The sequence below is a fragment of the Tinamus guttatus genome, unplaced genomic scaffold (genome assembly GCF_059628265.1).
Source record: "Tinamus guttatus ecotype Peru unplaced genomic scaffold, ASM5962826v1 Tinamus_guttatus_pri_ptg000190l, whole genome shotgun sequence".
Taxonomy (NCBI): Eukaryota; Metazoa; Chordata; class Aves; order Tinamiformes; family Tinamidae; genus Tinamus; species Tinamus guttatus.
Genome location: NW_028288724.1, coordinates 508231 through 529200, shown reverse-complemented (window position 1 = coordinate 529200; position 20970 = coordinate 508231). Strand labels below are relative to the sequence as shown.

Here is a 20970-nt window from a genome sequence, read left to right as displayed (position 1 = left end):
GGAAACAGGTCCCTATTCGATGTGGCAGGAGAAACCTTCCATGGCCCGCCTCACCTCCACCACTGACCACGTCCAACAGGTACGAGGTCCTGAAACTTGGGGATCAGATAGATGAGGTCATGAACCAAGGCCCATCCAGGGGGCTGTCTATAGAGAGGCAGTCTGGTCCACACCCTGAGGCTGCTCCCTCTAAGGAGAAAAGGAACACCCAGAAGAAGTGGTGGGTGGTCGTCATGGGTGACTCCCTGCTGCAGGGCACGGAGGTGCCGATACGTAGACCTGACCCCTTATCCAGAGAGGTCTGCTGCCTGCCAGGGGCCCGAATAAAGGATGTTACAGAAAGGCTCCCAAGGCTTGTCCAGAAGTTTGACGATTACCCCTTGGTACTGTTTCACGTGGGCACAAATGATGCCATGGGGAAACTGAGGGATATCAAGCGAGATTTCAGAGCCCTAGGGATGGCCGTCAAAGGATGGGAGCCCAGGTAGTGTTCTCCTGTATCCTACCAATGAGGGGAATGGATTCAAGGAGGAAAAGGCGGATATGCCAGATTAACAACTGGCTGCGCCGCTGGGCTTTGCAACAGGGTTTTGGCTTCTATGACCATGGAACTCTGTTTTATGACCACCAGCTAGTGGGGAATGATGGGAACCACCTCAGCAAGACAGGCACACGTCTCTGCCAAAAGGCTGGCCCACCTGGTTAGGAGGGCTTTAAACTAGGCAAGAAGGGGGAAGGGGAGTGTCACACAGACACGACAAACAGTACACACAGCTAAAGTCAGATGGCATCCAGCGGGAGTATGCTAGTGGAGAAGTGAGGATAAGATATGATTGTAGAGGGTCCTCTTTCACCCTCCTGGGAAACCTTACTTCCCTGAAATGCCTGTATACAATGCGCGGAGCATGGGAAATAAGCAGGATGAACTGGAGATCTGTGTGCGGTCCAAGTGTCATGATCTCACTGGAATCAGAGACGTGGTGGGATAGCTCACATGACTGGAGTGCTGCCATGGAAGGCTATGTGCTCTTTAGGAAGGACAGGCTGGGAAGGCGAGGTGGTGGAGTTGCTCTTTATGTGAGAGAGCAACTGGAATGCATGGAGCTCAACCTGGGGGTGGATGCTGAGTGAGTTGAGACCTTGTGGGTAAGGGTTAAAGGGCAGGCTAATATGGGAGACGGTGGGTGTCTGCTACATGCCGCCTGACCAGGACGAGGAGGTTTATGAGGCCTTCTATAGTCAGCTGGATGTTGCCTCACAGTCACAGGCCCTGTTCTCATGGGGGATTTCAACTACATCAACTGGAAGGACAACACAACCAGTCCTGGAGGTTCCTGCAGGGCCTTGATGATAACTTTTTGATACAGTTTGTGGAGGAGCCAACGAAGAGAGGTGAGCTACTGGACCTTGTGCTAACAAATAGAGAGGGACTTGTAGGAGATGTGAAGGTGAGGGGTAGCCTCGACTGCAGTGACCATGAGTTGGTGGAGATCAGGATCCAACGAGGAGGAGGCAGGGCTGTAAGTAGCCTTGCAACCATGGACTTCAGGAGGGCCAACTTTAGCCTCTTCAGACACCTCCTCGGAAGAATCCCATGGACTAGAGCTCTAAAAGCAAGGGGGGACCAAGAGAGCTGGTTAGTTTAAAAGCAGCACTTCCTCCATGCCCAGCAACAGTGCATCCTTATGTGTAAGAAGTCAGGCAAAGGGGACAGGACCTGCGTGGATGAGCAAGGAGCTTGTGGCAATGCTCAAGCAGAAGAAGGAGGTGTACAGAATGTGGAAAAAAGGACAGGTCCCCTGGGAGAAATACAGGAACGTAGTCAGGGAATGCAGAGATGTGAAAAGGAAAGCTAAGGCACGTTTGGAATGCAATCTGGCAAGGGATGTTAAAAAATAACAAGAAAAACTTCTTCAAATATATTAACAGCAAAAGGAAGATCAGGGAAAACGTGGGTCCACTGGTGAACGGGACAGGCACCCTAGTTACGAATAACACAGAAAAGGCAGAGTTTCTGAATGCCTTCTTTGCTTCAGTGTTTACCAAGCACAGCCCTTTAGAGTCCCAGGCCCTAGGGACAAGAGAAGAAGCCTGCAGAGAGGAAGACTTGCCCTGGGCAGAGGAACATTGAGTGAGAGAGCACCTAAGGAAACTTGATACCCACAAATCTTTGTGCCCTGATGGGATGCACCCCAGAGTGGTGCGTGAGTGGTGGATGTCATAGCTAAGCCACTCTCCATCATCTTTGAAAGATCCTAGAGAATGGGGGAGGTGCCGGAGGACTGGAAGAAAGCCAATGTCATGCCAGTCTACAAAAAAGGCAAGAAGGAGGACCCAGGCAACTACAGGCCAGTGAGCCTCACCTCCATCTCCGGAAAAGTGATGGAAGGGCTCATACGGCCGTTGTCTCCAGGCACATGGATTACAAGAAGGTGCTCAAGGGTAGTCAGCATGGATTCACCAAGGGGAAATCATGCTTGACTAACCTGATAGCCTTCTACGATGGAATAACCAGTTGGACAGATGAGGGGAGAGCAGTGGATGTCATCCATCTCGACTTCACCAAGGCTTTTGACACCATCTCTCACAACATCCTCCTGGGCAGGCTCCGGAGGTGTGGGATGGATGAGTGGACAATGAGGTGGATTAGGAATTGGCTGATGGCAGAGCTCAGAGTGTGGTGATCAGCGGTGCGGACTCTAGTTGGAGACCTGTAGCTAGCGGTGTCCCCCAGGGGTCAGTCCTTGGTCCAGTCCTGTTCAATTTACTCATCAATGACCTGGATGAAGGCACGGAGTGCTCCCTCAGCAAGTTTGCTGATGATACAAAACTGGGAGGAGTAGCTGATACCTCAGAGGGCTGCGCTGCAATCCAGAGGGACCTGGACAGACTGGACAACTGGGCAGTGAAAAACCTCATGCAATTCAACAAGGCCAAGTGCAAGGTCCTGCACCTGGGGAGGAATAACCCTAGACACCAGTACAGACTGGGGACCGACATTCTGGAGAGCAGCTCTGCAGAGAAAGACCTGGGCATCATGGTGGAAGACAAGTTGACCATGAGGCAGCAGTGTGCCCTTGTGGCCAAGAAGGCCAATGGGATCCTGGGGTGCATTAAGAAGAGTGTCTCCAGCGGGTTGAGGGAGGTGATCCTGCCCCTCTACTCAGCCCTGGTGAGGCCACATCTGGAGTATTGTGTCCAGTTCTGGGCCCCACAGTACAAAGGGATATGGAAGCTGCTGGAGAGAGTCCAGCGCAGGGCTACGAGGATGATCAGGGCCTTGGAACATCTGCCCTATGAGGAGAGACTGAGAGAAGGTTGAGAGGGGATCTAATCAGTGTCTATAAGTACCTCAAGGGAGGCAGTGAGGAGGATGGGGCCAGCCTCTTTTCAGTGGTGGCCACCGACAGAACTAGAGGAAACGGCCAGAAACTGAAGCATCAGAAGTTCCACAGGAACTTAAGGAAAAAATTCTGAACAGTGAGGGTGACAGAGCGCTGGAACAGGTTGCCAAGAGAGGTTGTAGAGTCTCCTTCTCTGGAGATCTTCAAAACCCGCTTGGACGCAGTCCTGTGCCATGTGCTCTAGGTGACCCTGCCTGTGCAGGAGGGTTGGACTAGATGACCCCTAGAGGTCCCTTCTAAGCTTAAGCATTCTGTGATTTCTTTCTCTCCTTTTCCTTTTCTTTTCTTTTCTTTTCTTTTCTTTTCTTTTCTTTTCTTTTCTTTTCTTTTTTTCTTTTTCCTTTTCTTTTCCTTCCTTCGTTCCTTCGTTCCTTCGTTCCTTCGTTCCTTCGTTCCTTCCTTCCTTCCTTCCATTCTTCTCTCCCCCTCTCTCCACCCCCTGCAGTCACAGTCACACTCACTCTCATTCTCACTCCCATTCCATTTCCCACTCCTATTCCCACTCCCTTTCCTCTCCCTTCTCCCCTCGTCTCACGCTCCACCTCTTCCCCCGCCCCTGTGTGCTTCTGAATGCTGCGCTGTGATTGGCTGGCAGAGCTGTCATTTCCCCCTTCCAGCCAATAGGAGGGGCTGTCCTGGGAGCAGTGCCATGGCAACATTGGGCCCTCCTGCCCTGGCAGCAGCTCCGCGCTCTCCTCTGCGAGGAGACGGCGCCATCTCGTGGGCGGCATCGTGGAGCCTCAGGGCAGCCACGGGCACTGTGCCCAGGCAGAGCAGGGCCCCATGCCCGTGCGCTGCCCAGCCGGGCTGGGCTCTGCCACAGGGGCCCCACCGAACTCCTGGCTGCCCTGGAGTCCATGTGGAATGTGGATCTGTGAGGAGAGTCTGGCTCTGGGCTGCGGGTGCTGGGAGCAGTGGTGCGGGGCCCTACCGTGCCCAGAGCCCTCTCTGCACAGCCTGGCCAGCATCAGCGTGGGTGCCTGAGCACAGCCTGCCTTGGCTGTGGCTACGCTGGCCCAGGAATTGCCTGGCACCAGGTGTCTGTTCAGTGAGAGATGGGGAGGGTGCCCTGGCAGGAGGCTGTGCCGCTGAGCATAGGAAGGCCCTGACTGCAGAGGATGCCCTGCTAATGTTTCCTGCTCTGCGGACCTGGGCCCAAACCCCATCCTCATCAAAGATGCTTCTGTTTGCAGCACAAAACCAACCTGGAAGGGCTGTTTGGGAGCAGTTCTACTCTTGCAGTCCCTTTTCCTACAGTCAAGCTTTTTCAAGCTGATCTTTCAAAAGGGGCAAGACAATCACCTTGCTTGGGTGAGCAGCCCCTTCCTCCGCCCACTGCTCTCACTCAGCTCAGTCACAACATAAGCCAAACTTCTCTGGAGTTCCACGCCTGGGGAGCCGCCTCTGAGACAGCAGATCTGCTGGTGGCTGGGACATATATGCTGCTTTTGGATAGCATTTCTGGAGCATGTGGCATGGCCTGGAAAGCTGGAGAGCAGCATGGAAGATGCAGGTTTCCTGTTGAAGCTGAGCTCAGCTGAGCTGAGTTGTTCCATTCCCTTTGTTGATGGGAAGCCCAGAAGCTGCGATAGTGTGTGTCAGTGCCAGGTCGATGTGTGTGTTCCTCTCATTACTGAACGTGGAGAAGGGAGGGTACGGTTGTATGGGGCAAAAAAAACCCTATGGGATTTTGGCATGTTAAACCAAATGACCCAAAACACACATGACCCTTCAGCTTTTCCTCTCAGCATCGAGGTTCTTGACCTCACTTGAGTTTCCCCAGGACCAGAGAGCCAAATCATGGGCCTTTAAGAACACAGTGACTTCACGTGTCTCACAATCCTCATTCCTCATGGTTCCTAATTCTTACAGGTGCTTCTGGAAAACATGTCTGAGGAAATACTGGAGTTTATTGAAATGACATTCCCAAAAGTCCTCTCCTGTTCTCTCTCAGTTGCCTTCCTCCATCTTCAGCAAAAGGCAAAGGAAAGGAAAATTGTCCCAGGCATTCAGAGTGAAGGAAAGGTATAATTCCCTTTCCCTCTTGCTCTGCGGTGGTATTTCTGGACCTGCGGGGCCACAGAAAAGAAACAAGAAAGATTATGACTGGCACCTCTTCTTTTCCAGAGCACAAAATCACTTCTCACCCTCTCTTCTGTCCCTGCACCTGAGCCTTCCTGACAGCCCTCTAATGCTCCTAAGGTAATCCTAGCAGGTCAGCACGTCTGCAAATTCTGTATCGGACATGAATGATGAGCTGAGCTAAACCCAAGCTGTGCATGTCCTGAAATAACCAGCAGGTACCTTCCAACTAGAACCAAAGAGGGCTTTTTGATAACTTTCCTAAGAAAGCAGTAGTGACAAATGCATTGCAACACTAGAGCATGACCTTTTCAAGCAAAGCCATGACAAGGTTGGCCAATGGCCAAATGAAGCCTCAGGAAGGCATCTTTCACACTCCCTGCCCAGAGAAGTGAGTTTGCTTTCCCACAAATCCATAGGGCATATGAATTACCGCATGCAGAAGCACATACCTCTTCTAGCCACTTCTCCATTCTCTTTTCCAGCTCTTCAACTGAGGACATTGCTGCAGTACTGTCCTTTCTTGCCTTCTGTGAGGAAGTTTCATGGATGGCTGGGAAAATGCTGAAAATAGACATTATTAGGCAGTGATTTGGGCCCAGGAAGACTTTGGTCTCCGTCCTGCCCTCACAAGGTTCTGCAGCACAAGACAGTTCTGTTGGCTGTTGCCATGAATCATGAGGGCTCAACTGACTCCGCTCAACTGACATGAAGAGAGAGTCAGATCACTCCCCGCTGAAATGTCCAGAGCTGCAAGGCATGCCCACAAGAATGCTCCATATGTTCCCGCTAAAGGCTCTCTCTTGATGCAGCAAGGAGAAGAGCAGGATTCATTACAGATGGAACCTCTGAGGGACACAGGTACTCTGTCCTGGCAAATGTATTGAACACTGTCTGACAGTCCCAGCTACTGCATGGGATCAAAAATTCTCAAAGCTGCTTTGAACCTGTTGTGCAGAGGAAGCATCTCACGCACACAAGCACACGGCTACAGGGTCGCCCTCATTCATTCCTCCAAGTGTCTCACCTGCCACGAGTTCCTTTTCTTTCACGTTTCTTCCCCTGTTTCTTTTGCATATTTGTATAAGCAATTTTGGGGGCTGTGTCGCTTCTCCTTGAGAGGAGACGGTTGGCAGGTAGATTTCCTGTAGACAGAAGACAATAAAACCCTTCAGGACAGCATTGCAGAGGACTCTTGAAAAGGAAGGCTATGCAGTTCTTCTCAGCCTGAGGTCAAACTGTGAGGCATCAGGCTGATTCCTTTGAAGCCTTGTTTCCTGGCTGGACTTTGGCCATTCTGGGCACTGCCTTCTCTCTGTCTTGTTGTTTGTACTTCACAGGATCATTTTTTGGGGTAGTGCTTTTCTCACTCTCTGTCCTATTTGGAAAAAGGAGACTAGCTGGGAGGTGTGGGTGGCCAAGCAGAGTCTCTCTGAGGGCGGTAATTTAAGGCAAGTGAGTAGAGCCTTTGATTTGCCTACTGATCTCACATGCCTAGAGTTCCTCTGTTGCCACAATCAAAACCAGTGAGTTGCTTGGGGGATTTTTATGGGGCATTTTTATGAGACTAGGGCATGGAAATGAGGGAAAGCTGAACTTGGAGGTATTAGTATGGGTGGGAATATTGTGCTGCGCTGAGGTCTTCTTCCCTCACGACTCACTTGAGATTTGCCCTACTGGGGTAGCAGCGTCACCTTTAGTGCCTCATGCTGCCTGAGCCATCACACTGTCACTTGGGCTCAATGGGCTACCCAAGAGCACAGAAGGAGAAGGCACAAACCCCCATCAAGAACCATCTGTTCCATTACCATTCTGGCCAGTGCTTGCTTCTCCTTTCCTCTCCTCCTCAGGCCTAGGCTTTACAGGTGCCCCAGGTGGTTTTCTAGGCCTAGTCTTCAGCTTGTACCTGGAAAGAGGCAAAGGCATCTCTCTAAGGGTGGGGGGCACCACACTTCTTTTGCACCTTCTGTGAATAGTGGGGATACAGGGGCATTTGAGAGGTGCTGGGAAGTCCCTCTTTTTTCAAAGCACAATGGACAGAATAGGCCAGATCCTGGAGGAGTGTCTCATCAAGGTGAGAGACATCAGGAAGCCCTCCAGTGCCTGGAGGGGCATGACCTTTCTCCTCCGACTCTTGCAGTGTTTCCTTGTGCTTCCTGTGTAAATGCCAAACCAATTTCAAACCAAATCCCCTGGTGTGCTGTTGGAATGATCACCCATCTCCTGTTCTTGCTCATGTTCAGGCAAGAACACATTCATGTCCTTTTCTACAGCTTTCCAGCATCCTTTCTAATTTCTGTCTCACCCTCCGGAACACTTGCCAACCTTCCCTCGATGATGGCTGTGCACGTGAGAACCTCCATATCCCAGACGTAAGGGAACAAAAGCACCATGGGAGCAAGGACAAAGCTCTCCAAAACCCCACTAGGCACAGGCTTCACTGTGGCCTACATAGGTCCCCCCACAAAAAGAAAAAAAATGATCACCCTAGGCAGCACATTTAGGACACATTTGATTCATGCAGATCTCACAGAAAATATGAAAATGTCCCAAAGCAGCAACTAAGAGGGACCTGTACTTTGATGCACATTTCAAAGGTTGCTTATAAATGGCTTTCTGAGCAGTCTTCACAAGGACTGGCAACACAAGGTTACAAAACAGCTGCTTACGTGGCCAGCCACGGGCTAGGAAGGAAACATACTCACTCAGGAAAGACAATGACATGACGAGAGCGCGTCTGTGAAAGAGCAGTTTCAGTGCCTGAGAGCACCGAATTCCTCATCTCCGGCATCTGCAAACGGGAGAGACACATGACAGATGATGCCAAGAGAATTATCTCATTGCTCACAAGGGAAGCAAACTTTTCTATTGCTTAGAGAAGAAGCTGTATCTGAAACATTCAATTCTTGTATTCCCATCAGCAGTCTCTCAGTTATGCACCATAACAACTGGAGAGAAATGAAGGAGAAAGGGGAGGAACATGCTCAGGCCTTTTGCTCAGGATTCAGAGACTCAGTTAGCTCAGGTCTCTCCTAATGCAGAAATCAAGAGAGGCAAGCACATGAGAAGACATTTCACCAGCTGGACCGCTTGTTTTCCCTGCTGTCCAGACCTAATGCTTCAAAGAGAGAGGAATGAGGTCAATAGACAGTAGACAGAGTTGTGTGACATTCCCACTGGCCTAGGCAAGTGTATCCATGAGGAGATCAGGCCAAGTTTCCAAAGGGACTCATAGTTTTCAAAACCTTAAGCGAAATGGCTGAACTTGCTGCCTTACTATGCCAAACACGGCTTCAGAGGCCATCCTCACAAAAAGGGCACTAAAGCATGGCTTTTTGCAAGGAGGGAAATCTAGCGGGAAAAAGAAAAAACACACAAGACCTCGTCTTGTCTTGGCCTTCTTTGCTGAGAATTTGAAAACTGTCTCCTGGGTTGTATGAATCTTTGGGTGGAGCCAGTACACTTCTGCACAGGGTCATCTTCATTGCCAAGTCCTCTGAAAGCCCAAGACAAACTGTCCGGGGCGCTGAAATTCCTCTCAGCCAGGACTGTCCATGTCCTTCAACAGGTCATGGCAGGCTAAGAGAATTGCATTCTTTTGTAAATTCAAAAAGATGACAGGGGGCATTGGAGAACTGGAAAACTTACCGCAAGAAGGGCTGCTAACATCTGCTCGGTCCCGTTAAGTCTTTTCAGAAACTCTTTGTAAAATTGCATTTTCACATCTGCCCCGTCAATTACTAGCATGCCAATGTTTTTCAGTACAAACACAACATTCTTCCCACTCTCGAGGCAGCGGCAGAAAAGACGCAGGGTCTCTTCTGTGCCAGCCTCCACCGTTTTGCAGTCAAGAAATGTATTTTTGGCTATGCATGCACATTTCAGGGGTTCAGAAAGATTATGACCTAGGAAGCAGAAAAAGAGGAGCAAAGTCACTATAAAAGCACACTAAAGCACAGCATCAACAGCTTTGTGGTCTTCAACGAAGGCATTCCTATAGAACTGTCTTTCTTGACCTTCTGGGAAAATACATGCAGGAAGATGTTCGAAGCACTCTGCAGGCAGATGTGCCAAGTGGACAGCAATGCTTTCTTCCCTACAGAGTTGGAAAGATAGGGCCACAACCATCTCCTACGAATGCGAGGCTCAATGGCAGGACAAGGAGAGGAGGAAGGGGGCTAGTTGCCTTCATGGGAGCCAGGTCAAAGGACTTGGGCCAAGCTCAGCCCATTCCACACCATGAAAGAGAGCATGTTTCACAGAGCCATGTTACATGAATGAAAGAAAGAAGGAAAAAAAAAATCCTGAGAAGTTGTCAGAGAAGATGTGGAGTCCTTGGAAAGGGAAGACCCACTCCAAACACAGCTCAGAGCTCCTGATGCCCCACACCTATCCAACACCATGTCCACTGCAGCTGCAGTGTTCACAAGGATGACCAGTAATCACAGCAAAACCGGCCTCTGATGGGTTTTCACACACATTAAGGTCCCAGTCTCCATTTCAAGGCTCTGTACAGCTGACTGTGACCTACTTCAAGGTGCAAGGAGATGGGAAAAGCCAGCACGAATGCTGCTACATTCAGAACTGTAGCTGTAGTCACATGTGAAATCCAATCTGGGAGAGAGGGAGTATAATGGTAATTGCCATTATGATGTCCTGGGAGCTACAAATAGAAGCTGTTTTTAGAACTTGGTGCCAGAAGTCTGGAGCTCTAACAATCACTGTGGGAGAGCAGTTATGTGCAGCCCAAAGATGTCCCCAAAAAAGGGAAGCCCAAGTTTCAGCATGTCTTCTTACCAGGAGCATAGGTCTTATCATAGGTGAGGTCATGAAGTTTCGCAATATTCCTTGAAAGATGGAATACAGGTCTGCGAACAGTCACAAGACCCTGTTTCCCATCACCAACTTGCTCAGTCACCACATGAAAGGTGCCAAGCCGAATAATCCTGACTCCCTGGAAAGAGGAAGGAAGCAAAGCATTATTCGAGTGCTAGGTGAAGAGACTTGTAACTGGTCAGCTGCATGAGGATGGAGCTTGGTGTCCTCCCCAATCCTGCTGTGCAAGGGGATGAATGGAGGAGTGGGGAAAGCTTTGGAGAAACCTTGGAGAATGTCTTTAGAAGACCACTTGAGGTGTTTTCATTCCCCCTCTTCTTCATGCTCCCAAAAAATGCAAGCAAGCCCAGAAAACTCATCCCTCAAATAGATCAGATGCAGAAGAAGGGCTTCCGTGGGAGATGCAAGATGGCAGACCCACCTTGTCCAGCATCAGCTGCTCTAGAATATAGTTGGAGACTCCTTCCCAGATAGCAAGGGTCTCTGGAAAAGAAGTGAAAGACACATCAGGCTGGGTGTGGCCCTGCTCACAAACATGCAGCACATGGTTAGCCAAGGAGGTGACACCTGTAACCGTACTCAGTGAGCAAACTAGGCCCTACCCTGAGAGGGTCTCAGCAGCTGAGATTGAGATGGCATTAATGGGGAGGCCTGGCAGCTCAGGTAGGCCTTCTCCACTGGGAGGCCCTTGTGCAGGGACTTCTGAGTGGGGTATCCCGGGACAGTGGGGACAGCATCAGGGTTGGGAGCCAGGAGTCCTGGCAGCCACACTGGCACCTGAGCCAGAGGGGACCATGAGCCTGGGCTCTGGCTGCAGCCCCAGTCTCATCCATGCTCCCCTCAGCACCAGCCTTTCCACAGCCATGTTCACAGTTCATGATCTCTGCAAGACTTCCCAAGATAGAACTCTGGAGGCCTACCCTGTGCTGGCAGCGCTGGCAATCTCTGCCTATGGAACCTGCCGTAGCCAGCGTCCCAGAACTCCATCCTAGTTTCTTTGCTCTGGATAATGAGCAAACAGGAGGTAATGAGGAAACAGCTCCTCTCCCGCTCCTCCTGCACACGTCACCGCAGCCCTGCACTACTCCAGCCGCCCCTCGCTGGTTCCCGCTCGGGGTCGTGGGCTTCTCGCAGCAGAGCAGAGCCGAGAGCAGTCCCAGCGCGTGGGCTCTCCCAGGCTCGTCGCGACGTGTGAGGAAAGGTCGGAGCGCGCGCTCTGACTGCTGTGCCTGTGACACGGGATGTCCCCTGTGAGCACAGCCCGTGTCACAGAGGGGTCCAGCCCTCCTCACCACTGGCCTGGCTATGGCTAACCAGTGGGCAGAGGCAGAATGGGGTGCTCAGAGGCTGCCCCTGTCCCATGCAGACTGTTCCACAGGAATTGTCCATCCTCCCACCATGGGTCCTGGATGCACTGGGCACTGTGACTCACCCAGACACGGCACCACGCACCAAACCTGGCTGCCAGGGCAGGCAGTGGGCATCACACAGCACTCGCTCAAGGCCACACAGTGCAGGCAGTTGTTGCCACCGCAGGAGGAAGCGCTCACCACTGAGGCCACCTCAATACCCAATAGCTGCTTGGCAGCCACTACAATGCTCTTCAGGCTGCTCCAAACAGCAGCTCCTTCCTTTGCCACTTTCCTCAGCCACAATACCTGCAGGAACTTCTGTTCAGCCATGGCCAGCCTGCAGACGGCTTTTAGACCTCGTGATTGCAGCTCCCTGGGGTCTGGGCTGTATGGGAATTGAGCAGGGCAAGAGGCCGCAGACGAGAGACCTCAACACCTCCTAGCTGGAATGGCTCTGTCCACAGAGTGAGCAGTTGCTGTCCCAGGTGCTTTGGGATGCTTAATTTTGTTCAAGACATACAAATATATCTTTTTGAATGGTGTGGACCATTCAAAATATATGAGAAAATGTCAATCAAAATGAAACAAGAAATAAATTTTGAAAAAGATGTATAGAAGGAGGTGTTTAGTCAACCCTTTTCAGTCTCTGCCATTCTTTATTTTAAGAGCCATCCTTTATTATGTTTATTTCTTTTGTTGTTGGTAGTGTATCCTTTGACTTACTGGTCTTTTGAGGATATTTTGTGTGTGGTCTCTTTTTAAGGAAAGTGATTTGGAGTGGAATGCCATCACAGGGTCATGGAGATCCGGTTCCATTGCAGGGGCCCTTGTCCCCTCTGCCAAATCTCTACCTGCAACTGATTATGGAGATCTGGTTCCATTTCCCCCTGCTGAGCCTCTATCTGCAGCCCTGAGGGGCTCCGGTCTGCCCCAGGATGGGCAAGAGGTTGCAATTGCTCCTTCATGCCAGAAACCCTGCAATTAGTATAACATGGAACCAGGGAGTCATTCAGCCCCTGCTGCTGCCCATTTTCCTCTCCAGGCCTGGAGGGAGTGCACCTGAGAAGTTCCTATTGCAAATATGGAGCTGATTTGCATAGAAATGAACATCTGTGGGTTTACTCCTGTTCCTCACAGATCCTCACAAACCCTTGGCTTTGCCCCTCATCCCAGTGCACAGGTGCCTTCTATTTTCCCACAACCTGCAGACAACCTATCTGCACTCTCTGGTTCAGCCAGTGCCTCTCAGGCTCCCTGGCCCCGCTCCTCTGATAAACTGCCCTGCATGTTTGCTAAATCACTGCCAGGATCCCTCCTGGACTGCCTCCATTTGCCTGTGCTCCCACACAACCCCAAGATGTACCCAAAGGCAGGACTGCTCTCATGCACGCCAGGGCTTGGATTTTATGCCTTAGCTTTCCTCAACTTTTCCCAAAGCTTCCAAATTATGAATAATGCCACATCTTCCCAAGGAGAAACCTGCCCTTATGTGGTACTAGAGGAAGGAGGGAGGCGGGAAACATAACACCTGCAGGAAGCTGAACCAGTGGGGAGGGGGCCTATGACAGGCACTTTGCTCTTCTCCATCACTCCAGCATGGGTGAGAGCCCAACAGCAGGGAAGCAGCCAGCATGAGCCCCCTGTCAGAGGATGGTCTGCTCAGGAGGAGACCACACTTACCTGGGCAGGCCAGAGGCTGTGGCCACAGGGCTTCCCAGCAGGCACCTTTGTGCTGGCACCATCCACCCCAGAGCAGCCTTCCCATTCCAGGCCTAGAGCCTGCAGGAATATGTGTCCCATGACAGTGCTCTTCCCTTTGCCAGGCTTTGTTCACACTCACACACATGGACAGGGGTCACACATGGACAGGGAGTGACAAAATACAGAGAGACATTTGGGATCCCCAGGTGTTTGCCAGGCCCAAGACCAGACCTCCATACCTCCAACCAAATGTCTGTTCTTGGCTGAGAGAAACAATGTTCCTGCTCAGAAGCTCCAAGCGGAGTAATGACAGGAGTTGCTGGCTCCATAACCAGAAGGGGATGGATCAAAAGGATCCACTTGCTTCACAGACATCCATGGACAGTGTAGCATTTTAAATATTTGACTTTATTGGTAACTTTTTTATTTGGAATCTTTTACTTAGGGTAGTTGGTTGCTGTCCCATGGATGATGGCAGTCTCTGTCACAGGTTGTTTCAGTGAACCCCGACCATCTAGCTGACCCATACTGCTCTGTATCCAGTCCAGAACATGCACGATGCATTCCTGCTGACACAGAGCTATATTCACTCTGTATTTTCCTTGGATCTCATCTGTAACTTCAATTCCAAAGATCTTGACACAGTGCAAAAGAGGTGACCCCATCATCTCAGTGTCATCCGCCTTTACCTGCCTTTCCCTCTCCCATCCCCCTGACTGATCCTTTCAGTTGGAGACAGAGGGACTTTCCTGATGCTCCTGATCACCTCACAGTGCTCCGAGCCACAAAGAGCCAATCTGGCTGATGGAAGGAACTCACCCCACAATCAATATCCCCAATATGTCACTGTAGCCCACCTCTTCCCTCCTCCTCAGCTCTCCTCTCCATGGCGAAGGTTTTCTGACCCGTTTCATGACCTCACAGTGCCTGCCTGCCTGCTGCCCAATCCGATTGCTGCAACAGAGGTGACCTCACCAAGCACCTCCCAGCCAGGCCACCTTGACCTGCCTCTGCCTCTCCCCTCTCCAGGAGCTCTCCTCTCTGCTGGGCCTTTCTCCTGTCCTTGATGACATGATGGTGCCCACCCGCCTGCCTGCCTGCTGCTGGCCAATCAGGCTGCACCAGTTTGTGTCCAAAGGTGCCTCCAAACACCTTTCAGGGCACCCCAGAAACCTCTAAACACATATTGGAATCTCCCTTGGCCTCTGTGTTTCTTTCAGTTCGCTTCAGGGACCTCTGCATGCTTTCCAGGGGACTCTGTGTTTGTATCAGGCTAAGCAGGAACCTCTGTCTTGGGCCTCTGTTTGCCTTGTGGACCCTTCTAGGGTGTTCAAAGCACTTCTTGGAGCCTCTCATTGTCCTCTGATTGCCTTTGGTTTCATCACAGAGACCCCCACTTTATTTTTGGTGCATCCAATGAGTCTCTGTCTGCTTCTTGGGGCATGGAAGGAGCACCCAAGCACCATTCAATGTGTTTGAGCAGCTCCCAAGTACCTTTCGCTGTGTCCCAGGTCTCTTTTTTGGTCCGTTCCTGGGGCCTCAGGTGCCTTTTGGTGTATGCCAGAAATCTCTGTCTGTTTTTTGATGATTCTCACGGCCTCGATCTGTTTTTCAGTGTATCTCATGGGTTCCTTTCATTTCCCTTGTTGGCTGCTGTCTGATTCTCCCTGCATCCCAGGGCTCCTTGAGTCAGCTCTCGTGCATCCCTTGATCTGAATGCGAAGGACTCTGGAGTGGAGGCTCATGCAGGAGATCCTTGCCGGGAGGATCAAAACTGCTGCAAAAGCCACGAGCTAGGAAAGCCCAGGGAGCCAGAGGCAGCCCCAGCCCCCAGCCCCAAGTGGGCAGTGCAGAGTCCCAGACCAGAGACGGCTGTGACAGGGGTGAAGCCAGCAGGGAAGCCAGCCCACATCACCACATGTACAAGAGCAGCCCCCAGTGAGCGCCGTGACCAGGAGCGCCATGAACAGAGCGAGGTACATCAGCCAGGGCATGGCACGACAGTTAGTGCGGCAGCTGGCACAGGCAGGGGGTGCAGCCTCCTCCTGGCTCAGGAAGAGAGCTCTCCCCATGGTCTTTTCCCTCAGTGAGGAGGCAATCCACCCAAGGATCTCCTATTCTCTTGCTGTAGGGTGGAGGGGGCAGAGTTAAGAGATGAGCAAGAATGGAAATAGATCTCTGTTTGGGGTGGGAGAAGAATCCCCTTCCGGCCCACCTGACCTCCACAGGTGTCCATACACAACAGCTATGAGGCTCTGGAACTTGAGGGCCCCGCAAATGAGGTCACAGATCAAGGTGACAGAATCACAGAATCACAGAATGGTTGAGGTTGGAAGAGACCTTCTAGAGATCACCTAGTCCATCCCCCCTGCCCAAGCAAGGGACACCTCGAACACGTGGTACAGGGTCACAACAAGGCAGGTTTTCAAGATCTCCAAAGAAGGAGACTCCACAGCCTCTCTCGACAGTCCATCTAGGGGGTTGTCCAGGGTGAGGCAGTCATGCCTTGTCTTAGGACTGTATCTTCTAAGGAGAAAAGAAGGATAATAGTTGTTGGTGGCACCCTTCTGAAGAGAACAGAGGGCCCAATATGCCGACTGGACCCTTCTCACAGGGAGGTCTGTTGTGTCTCTGAGGCCCAGGTAAGAGACATTACAAAAGGGCTCCCAAGTCTTGTGCTGCGCTCTGACTGCTACCCACTATTGCAATTGCAGATTGGCAGCAATGACATTGCCAAGGGAAGACCGAAGTCCATTAAAAGGGACCTCAGAGCATTGCGGAGATTAGTTGAGGGAGCAGGAGCGCAGGTGGAGTTTTCTTCCATCCCCTCAGTGAGGACATGACGCTTCAGGAAAACTATGACATTGTCACCATCACTGAAAAGTGGCGGCACTACTGTCATGACTGGAGTGCTGCAATGGCTGGTTATAGGCTCTTTAGAAGGGACAAGCAAGGAAGGAAAGGAGGTAGAGTAGCAGTGTATGTTAGGCATTTCTTCAATTGCATGGAGCTCCAAGTGGGTGATGGAAAACTTGAGTGATTATGGGTCAGGATCCAGGGGAAGGTCAACAAGGCTGATATCTTGGTGGGAGTCTGCTATAGGCCACTCAACCCGGATGAAGAGCCAGAAGAGGCATTCTATAAGCAGCTGGCAGAAGTCTCACGATTGGCAGCCATTATTCTCATGGGGGACTTCAACCTACCCGATGTTTGTTGGGAATACAATACAGCAGAGGGGAAACAATCTGGGAGGTTTGTGGAGCGCAAGGAAGAGAACTTTCTATGACAGCTGGTAAGTGAGCCTAGGAGGGGAGGAGCCCTGCTGGACCTGCTATTTGCCAACAGCGGAGGACTCCATAACTGGGAGTTTTGGTGGTTGGAGGCTGTCGTGGGCATAGTGACCACGAAATGATAGGGTTTTCAATTCTTGATGAAGTCAAGAGGAGCATCAGTAAAACCGCTACGTTGAACTTCCAAAAGGCAGACTTTGGATTGTTTAGGACCTTGATTGGGAGAGTCCCTTGGGAGATAGTCCTGAAGAATAAAGGGTCCAGGAAGGCTGGATTTTCCTCAAGAAGGAAATCTTAAAGGCACAGGAACAGGCCATCCCTGTGTGCCAAAAGATGAGCTAGAGGGGAAGAAGACTGGCTTGGATGAATAGGACCTATTGCTGCAACTCCAGGAAAAAGAGAGTTTACGACTTTTGGAAGAAGGGACAGACAATTCAGGAAGAGTCCAAGGAGGTTGCTAAGGTCTGCAGGGAAGAAATCAGAAAGGCAAAAGCTCATGCGGAACTCAATCTGGCCACCATTGTAAAAGACAACAAAGTGTTTCTCCAAATACATTAATAATGAGGAGGGCCAAGAAGAATCTCCATCCTTTATTGGATGTGATGGGGAATATTGTGACCAAGGATGAGGATAAGGCTGAGGTACTTAATGTCTTCTTTACTTTAGTCTTTAAGACTCAGATCAATTATCCTCAAGGTACTTAGCCCCCAGAGCTGCAAGACACCTACAGAGTGCAGAATAAACCCCCCCATAATCCAGGAGGAAACAGTCAATGAGGGCTAGAGCACAGAGCTTATGAGGAGTGGCTGAGGGAGCTGAGGTTATTTAGTTTGGAGCAGCGGAGACTCAGGGGAGACCTCATCATTCTCTATAGCTGCCTGAAAGGAGACTGTAGTGAGGTGGGTGTCTATCTCTTCTCCAGAATAACTACGGATGGGAGAGGAGGAAATGGCTTCAAGTAGCACCAGAGGAGGTTCAGGTTAGATGCTAAGAAGAATTTCTGCATGGAAAGAATAGTCAAGCTTTGGAACAGGCTGCCCAGGGAAGTGGTGGAGTCACTGTCCCTGGCAGTGTTCAAGAAACGTGTAGATGAGGCCCGTAGGGACATGGTTTAGTAGGCATGGTGTTCAATGGTTTGTGTTTGCACTTGATGATCTTGAAGGTCTTTTTCAATCATTATGATTCTATGACCCCTCGGCAGTGCAGTCTGGTGGAGGGCAAGGCTGGGAGCCCAGGCACCCGCTTTCGCTCTCCAAAGGAGATTCCCCTCCATCCATAACAGGCCCTGGATTAAGGCGGATTAGGTTAGGGCAAAGTGGAATCTCCTCCAGGGAGACTGGGAGAGCCAAAGAGCAGTCAGTGCCAGTCCTGGGGTCCAAGGCGGATGGCAGAGGCAGAAGGTAGCAGGCTATTGCGAGTCCCTGCTGAGCACTGTGCCCCAGCAGCTCCGTGTGGGGCTGTGGCAGGAGGTCAGGGAGGCCAGGCAGTCCCCGCATCAGGTCCTGTCCTCAGCTTTGGACGAACAGGGCTTTCCTGTCCCAGAGACTGCAGACTCATGAGTTCATGGCCACATTCAGATCCCCACATTGGGCCCAGGCAGGTGCCATCCACAGTGTGTGTTTTCAGCATGCTCCCAGCCATGCAAGGGAGCTCCTCTAAGAAAGCAAAGCAGGGCACATGGGAGGACTGTGCTGGAACCATGAACTAACCTGAGAAACTGGTTAAAAGGATTGAGAGGTGGCCAGGAGAAATACATGCTCCTGATTTAAGTGTTCCTAGTGCCATACAGACCTAGAGAAATGTGCATATTTATGAGCAGTGAGCATGAATGATCCCTTCCTGCACATTCCTTTGGCCATTGACCAACCTTGTCAACCTCAGGAAGACAAGACAGCTCCTAGGCACTGAAAAACAAAACATTCTCTGTGACTCTATGTTCCTGCTTCAGCAGAGACTCTGGGCTGGATTCAAGATAAACTGCTGAGGACAATCGGCATAATGTTTTTATCTTTTAACATTAATATAAGAGAGAAAATGAGGAAACAAAATAAACAACATATAGATTTAATGCCCTATGTTAGGAATGCTGAGTGGATGAAAACAGGAAAATGTTTTTTTGAGTGATGACACTGTACCCGTTAAACAAATTTCCTCAGAGCATCCTTGAACTGGCTGTTCCCCTATAGATGAGGGGGTTCACTGCTGGAGGCACCACTGAGTACAGAACAGCCACTGCCAGATTCAGACCTGGGGAGGAGGGGAAGGAGGGCTACAGGTAGGCAACCATGCCAGTGCTGACAAGCAAGGAGACCACGGCCAGGTGAGGGAGGCATGTGGAAAAGGCTTTGTGCTATCCCTGCTCTAAGGGAATCCTCAGCACTGTTGTAAAGATCTGCACCCAGGACAGCATAATTAAAGCTGGGAGGTTTTTTTTTGGTTGCATCAAGAGGACTGCCCTTGGGCAGCATTGGTGAGAGCACAGCAGAGTCACCTGAGGTGGTTCGGAGCTGGAGCACAGGTTGTCTGAGGAGAGGCCAAAGGTTCTGTGTCTGTGCAGCCAGGTGAAAGCACAGGGGGATCTTGCTGCTGCCTGCAGCTGCAGCTGTCTAAAGAGAAGATGGGGTGAGGATGGAGCCAGAGCCTTCCCAGAGGTGCCTGGGGACAGGACAAAGGGCAGCGACAGAAGTTGCAGCAGGGAAAGTTCCCATCAGAGTGGGATGCATTCCCATCAATGCATTTGAAGCCCAAGGGTGGTCCAACACTGGAGCAACATCCCAGAGCCATGGAGCATCCATCCCAGAGAGTGTCAGAGAAAAGTTCATGGCCAAGCACAGGCCCAGACCTGCTCTCTGCCCCTCAGCACAGAGCTCACAGAGTCCATGTGGGCCTTGGAGCACCCACGTCCATGTGCTTTGCCTGAGAGAAAATGGCCATGGCCAGGAATAAACGCCCACTTATGAGAGGATCTCCTGCCTGGCTGCCTTCACCCAGGTCTCCTTCCCCACCAGTCTCATACTCTCCATGCGAGTTCCATCTCTGCAGCCTGTGTCTCCCTCTACCACCCTGCTCACCTCAGTCTTGTCATCCTGCGTGCCCAGGACCCCATTTGTGGGCTGGGAGCAGGCTTTCTCCTGCTGTCCCTTCTCCATCTCTAGCACAATCTCCTGAGGCCCTTTGGCTCTGGCACCAAAGGGAATTGCTTCCTCCTGGTCTCCTCAAAGTGAGGACCTCCGGGGCTCTGGGGACACAGTCACCATGGGGACCTCGCTGTCACAATGGCCTTGTGGGCACGATGCCACCCCCCTCACAGAGTCCCGGTGGTCACCCTGGGGACACCATTCACTACGTCATTGTCGCTTTTTCCAGCCTCTGAGCATCTATCTGGGGAACAGGATGATTTTTTGCACTTCCCAGATCTGCTACCCTCATTTTGTAGACACTGCTCTTCTTTACACATGCTTTATAGGAGACATGCACTACAAGTCCACCCCTTTTGTTCTGCCAGCTCATCCTCACCCCTACACTCTTAACTATTTGTAAATCCCTAGGCACAGCTCCCTGCATTCCCACTTTATTCAGTGTTCCTTCTTCCATATCCCCATGGACTCCTTGCTTCCTTCCTGCCTTCCTTCCTTCCATCCTTCCTGCCTTCCTTCCTGCCTTCCTGCCTTCCTTCCTTCCTGCCTTCCTTCCTGCCTGCCTGCCTTCCTTCCTTCCTGCCTTCCTTCCTGCCTGCCTGCCTTCCTTCCCTTCCTCAGTCATTTTTGCATCCCCCTTTCCCTTCAGTCAGTCTCAATTTAAGCCTCTCCTCAGCAGTGTGTCCACCCAGATGACCACCAGGTCAGCAGGTGGGAACAACTTGCAGCCTGGGTCCCTCACTGTGGGCTTCAGGACCTCCTGCAGCTGCTGTAACCCTGTGCCAGTCACAGAAGCAGGTGCTCCTCTTTCCTGTGATCCTCTCCCTACTCACAGGGCTCCTCCTTAGCCAGAAAACCCTCTCACCACAAAACTGCAAGGACTGTCATGGGAGAAGGGCAGGACTGGAGCTAATGAATCACATGCTGGTGGCTTTTACACTCCCCTTAACTCTAATTTTATCCTCCTTGGAACAAAAACAGCTCTGTTCTAAATATTTTCTTTCATTGGTCCCACTTCTGCTCCGTGTGTACTCCAGTTTAGTATTTCTAGAGGGAAGGGCAGGTAAAGGGGGATGACACTGAGATGATGGCATCACCTCTTTTGCACTGTATCACGATCTTTGGAACTGAAGTTATAGGTGAGATCCAAACATAATACACAGAGCTG

The 20970-nt window shown here is 51.1% G+C and overlaps 1 protein-coding gene across 1 annotated transcript; it reads right to left on the bottom strand.

The window, feature by feature from the left end:
• Positions 1–7271: 7271 nt before the first annotated feature.
• Positions 7272–11309, bottom strand: LOC148594879 (coiled-coil domain-containing protein 81-like). The gene is made up of 6 exons (XM_088523482.1): positions 11243–11309; positions 10744–10805; positions 10284–10440; positions 9135–9391; positions 8192–8277; positions 7272–7392 (listed from the first exon to the last, which is right to left on the bottom strand). The coding sequence occupies exons 1-6, from the start codon at positions 11307–11309 to the stop codon at positions 7272–7274; spliced, it is 750 nt and encodes a 249-aa protein (XP_088379608.1).
• Between the last annotated feature and the right edge of the window lie 9661 nt (positions 11310–20970).

Bases quoted from the DNA above. Each gene is read 5' to 3' on its own strand.
- LOC148594879 (XM_088523482.1), bottom strand. From the start codon at position 11,309: ATGGAGTTCTGGGACGCTGGCTACGGCAGGTTCCATAGGCAGAGATTG. The intron at 10,806-11,242 runs GTAGGCCTCCAG...CTTCTTTTCCAG, and splicing joins GCCAGCGCTGCCAGCACAGG to AGACCCTTGCTATCTGGGAA. The intron at 7,393-8,191 runs GTGAGTATGTTT...GCCTCTTTCCAG, and splicing joins CATGTCATTGTCTTTCCTGA to GTACAAGCTGAAGACTAGGC.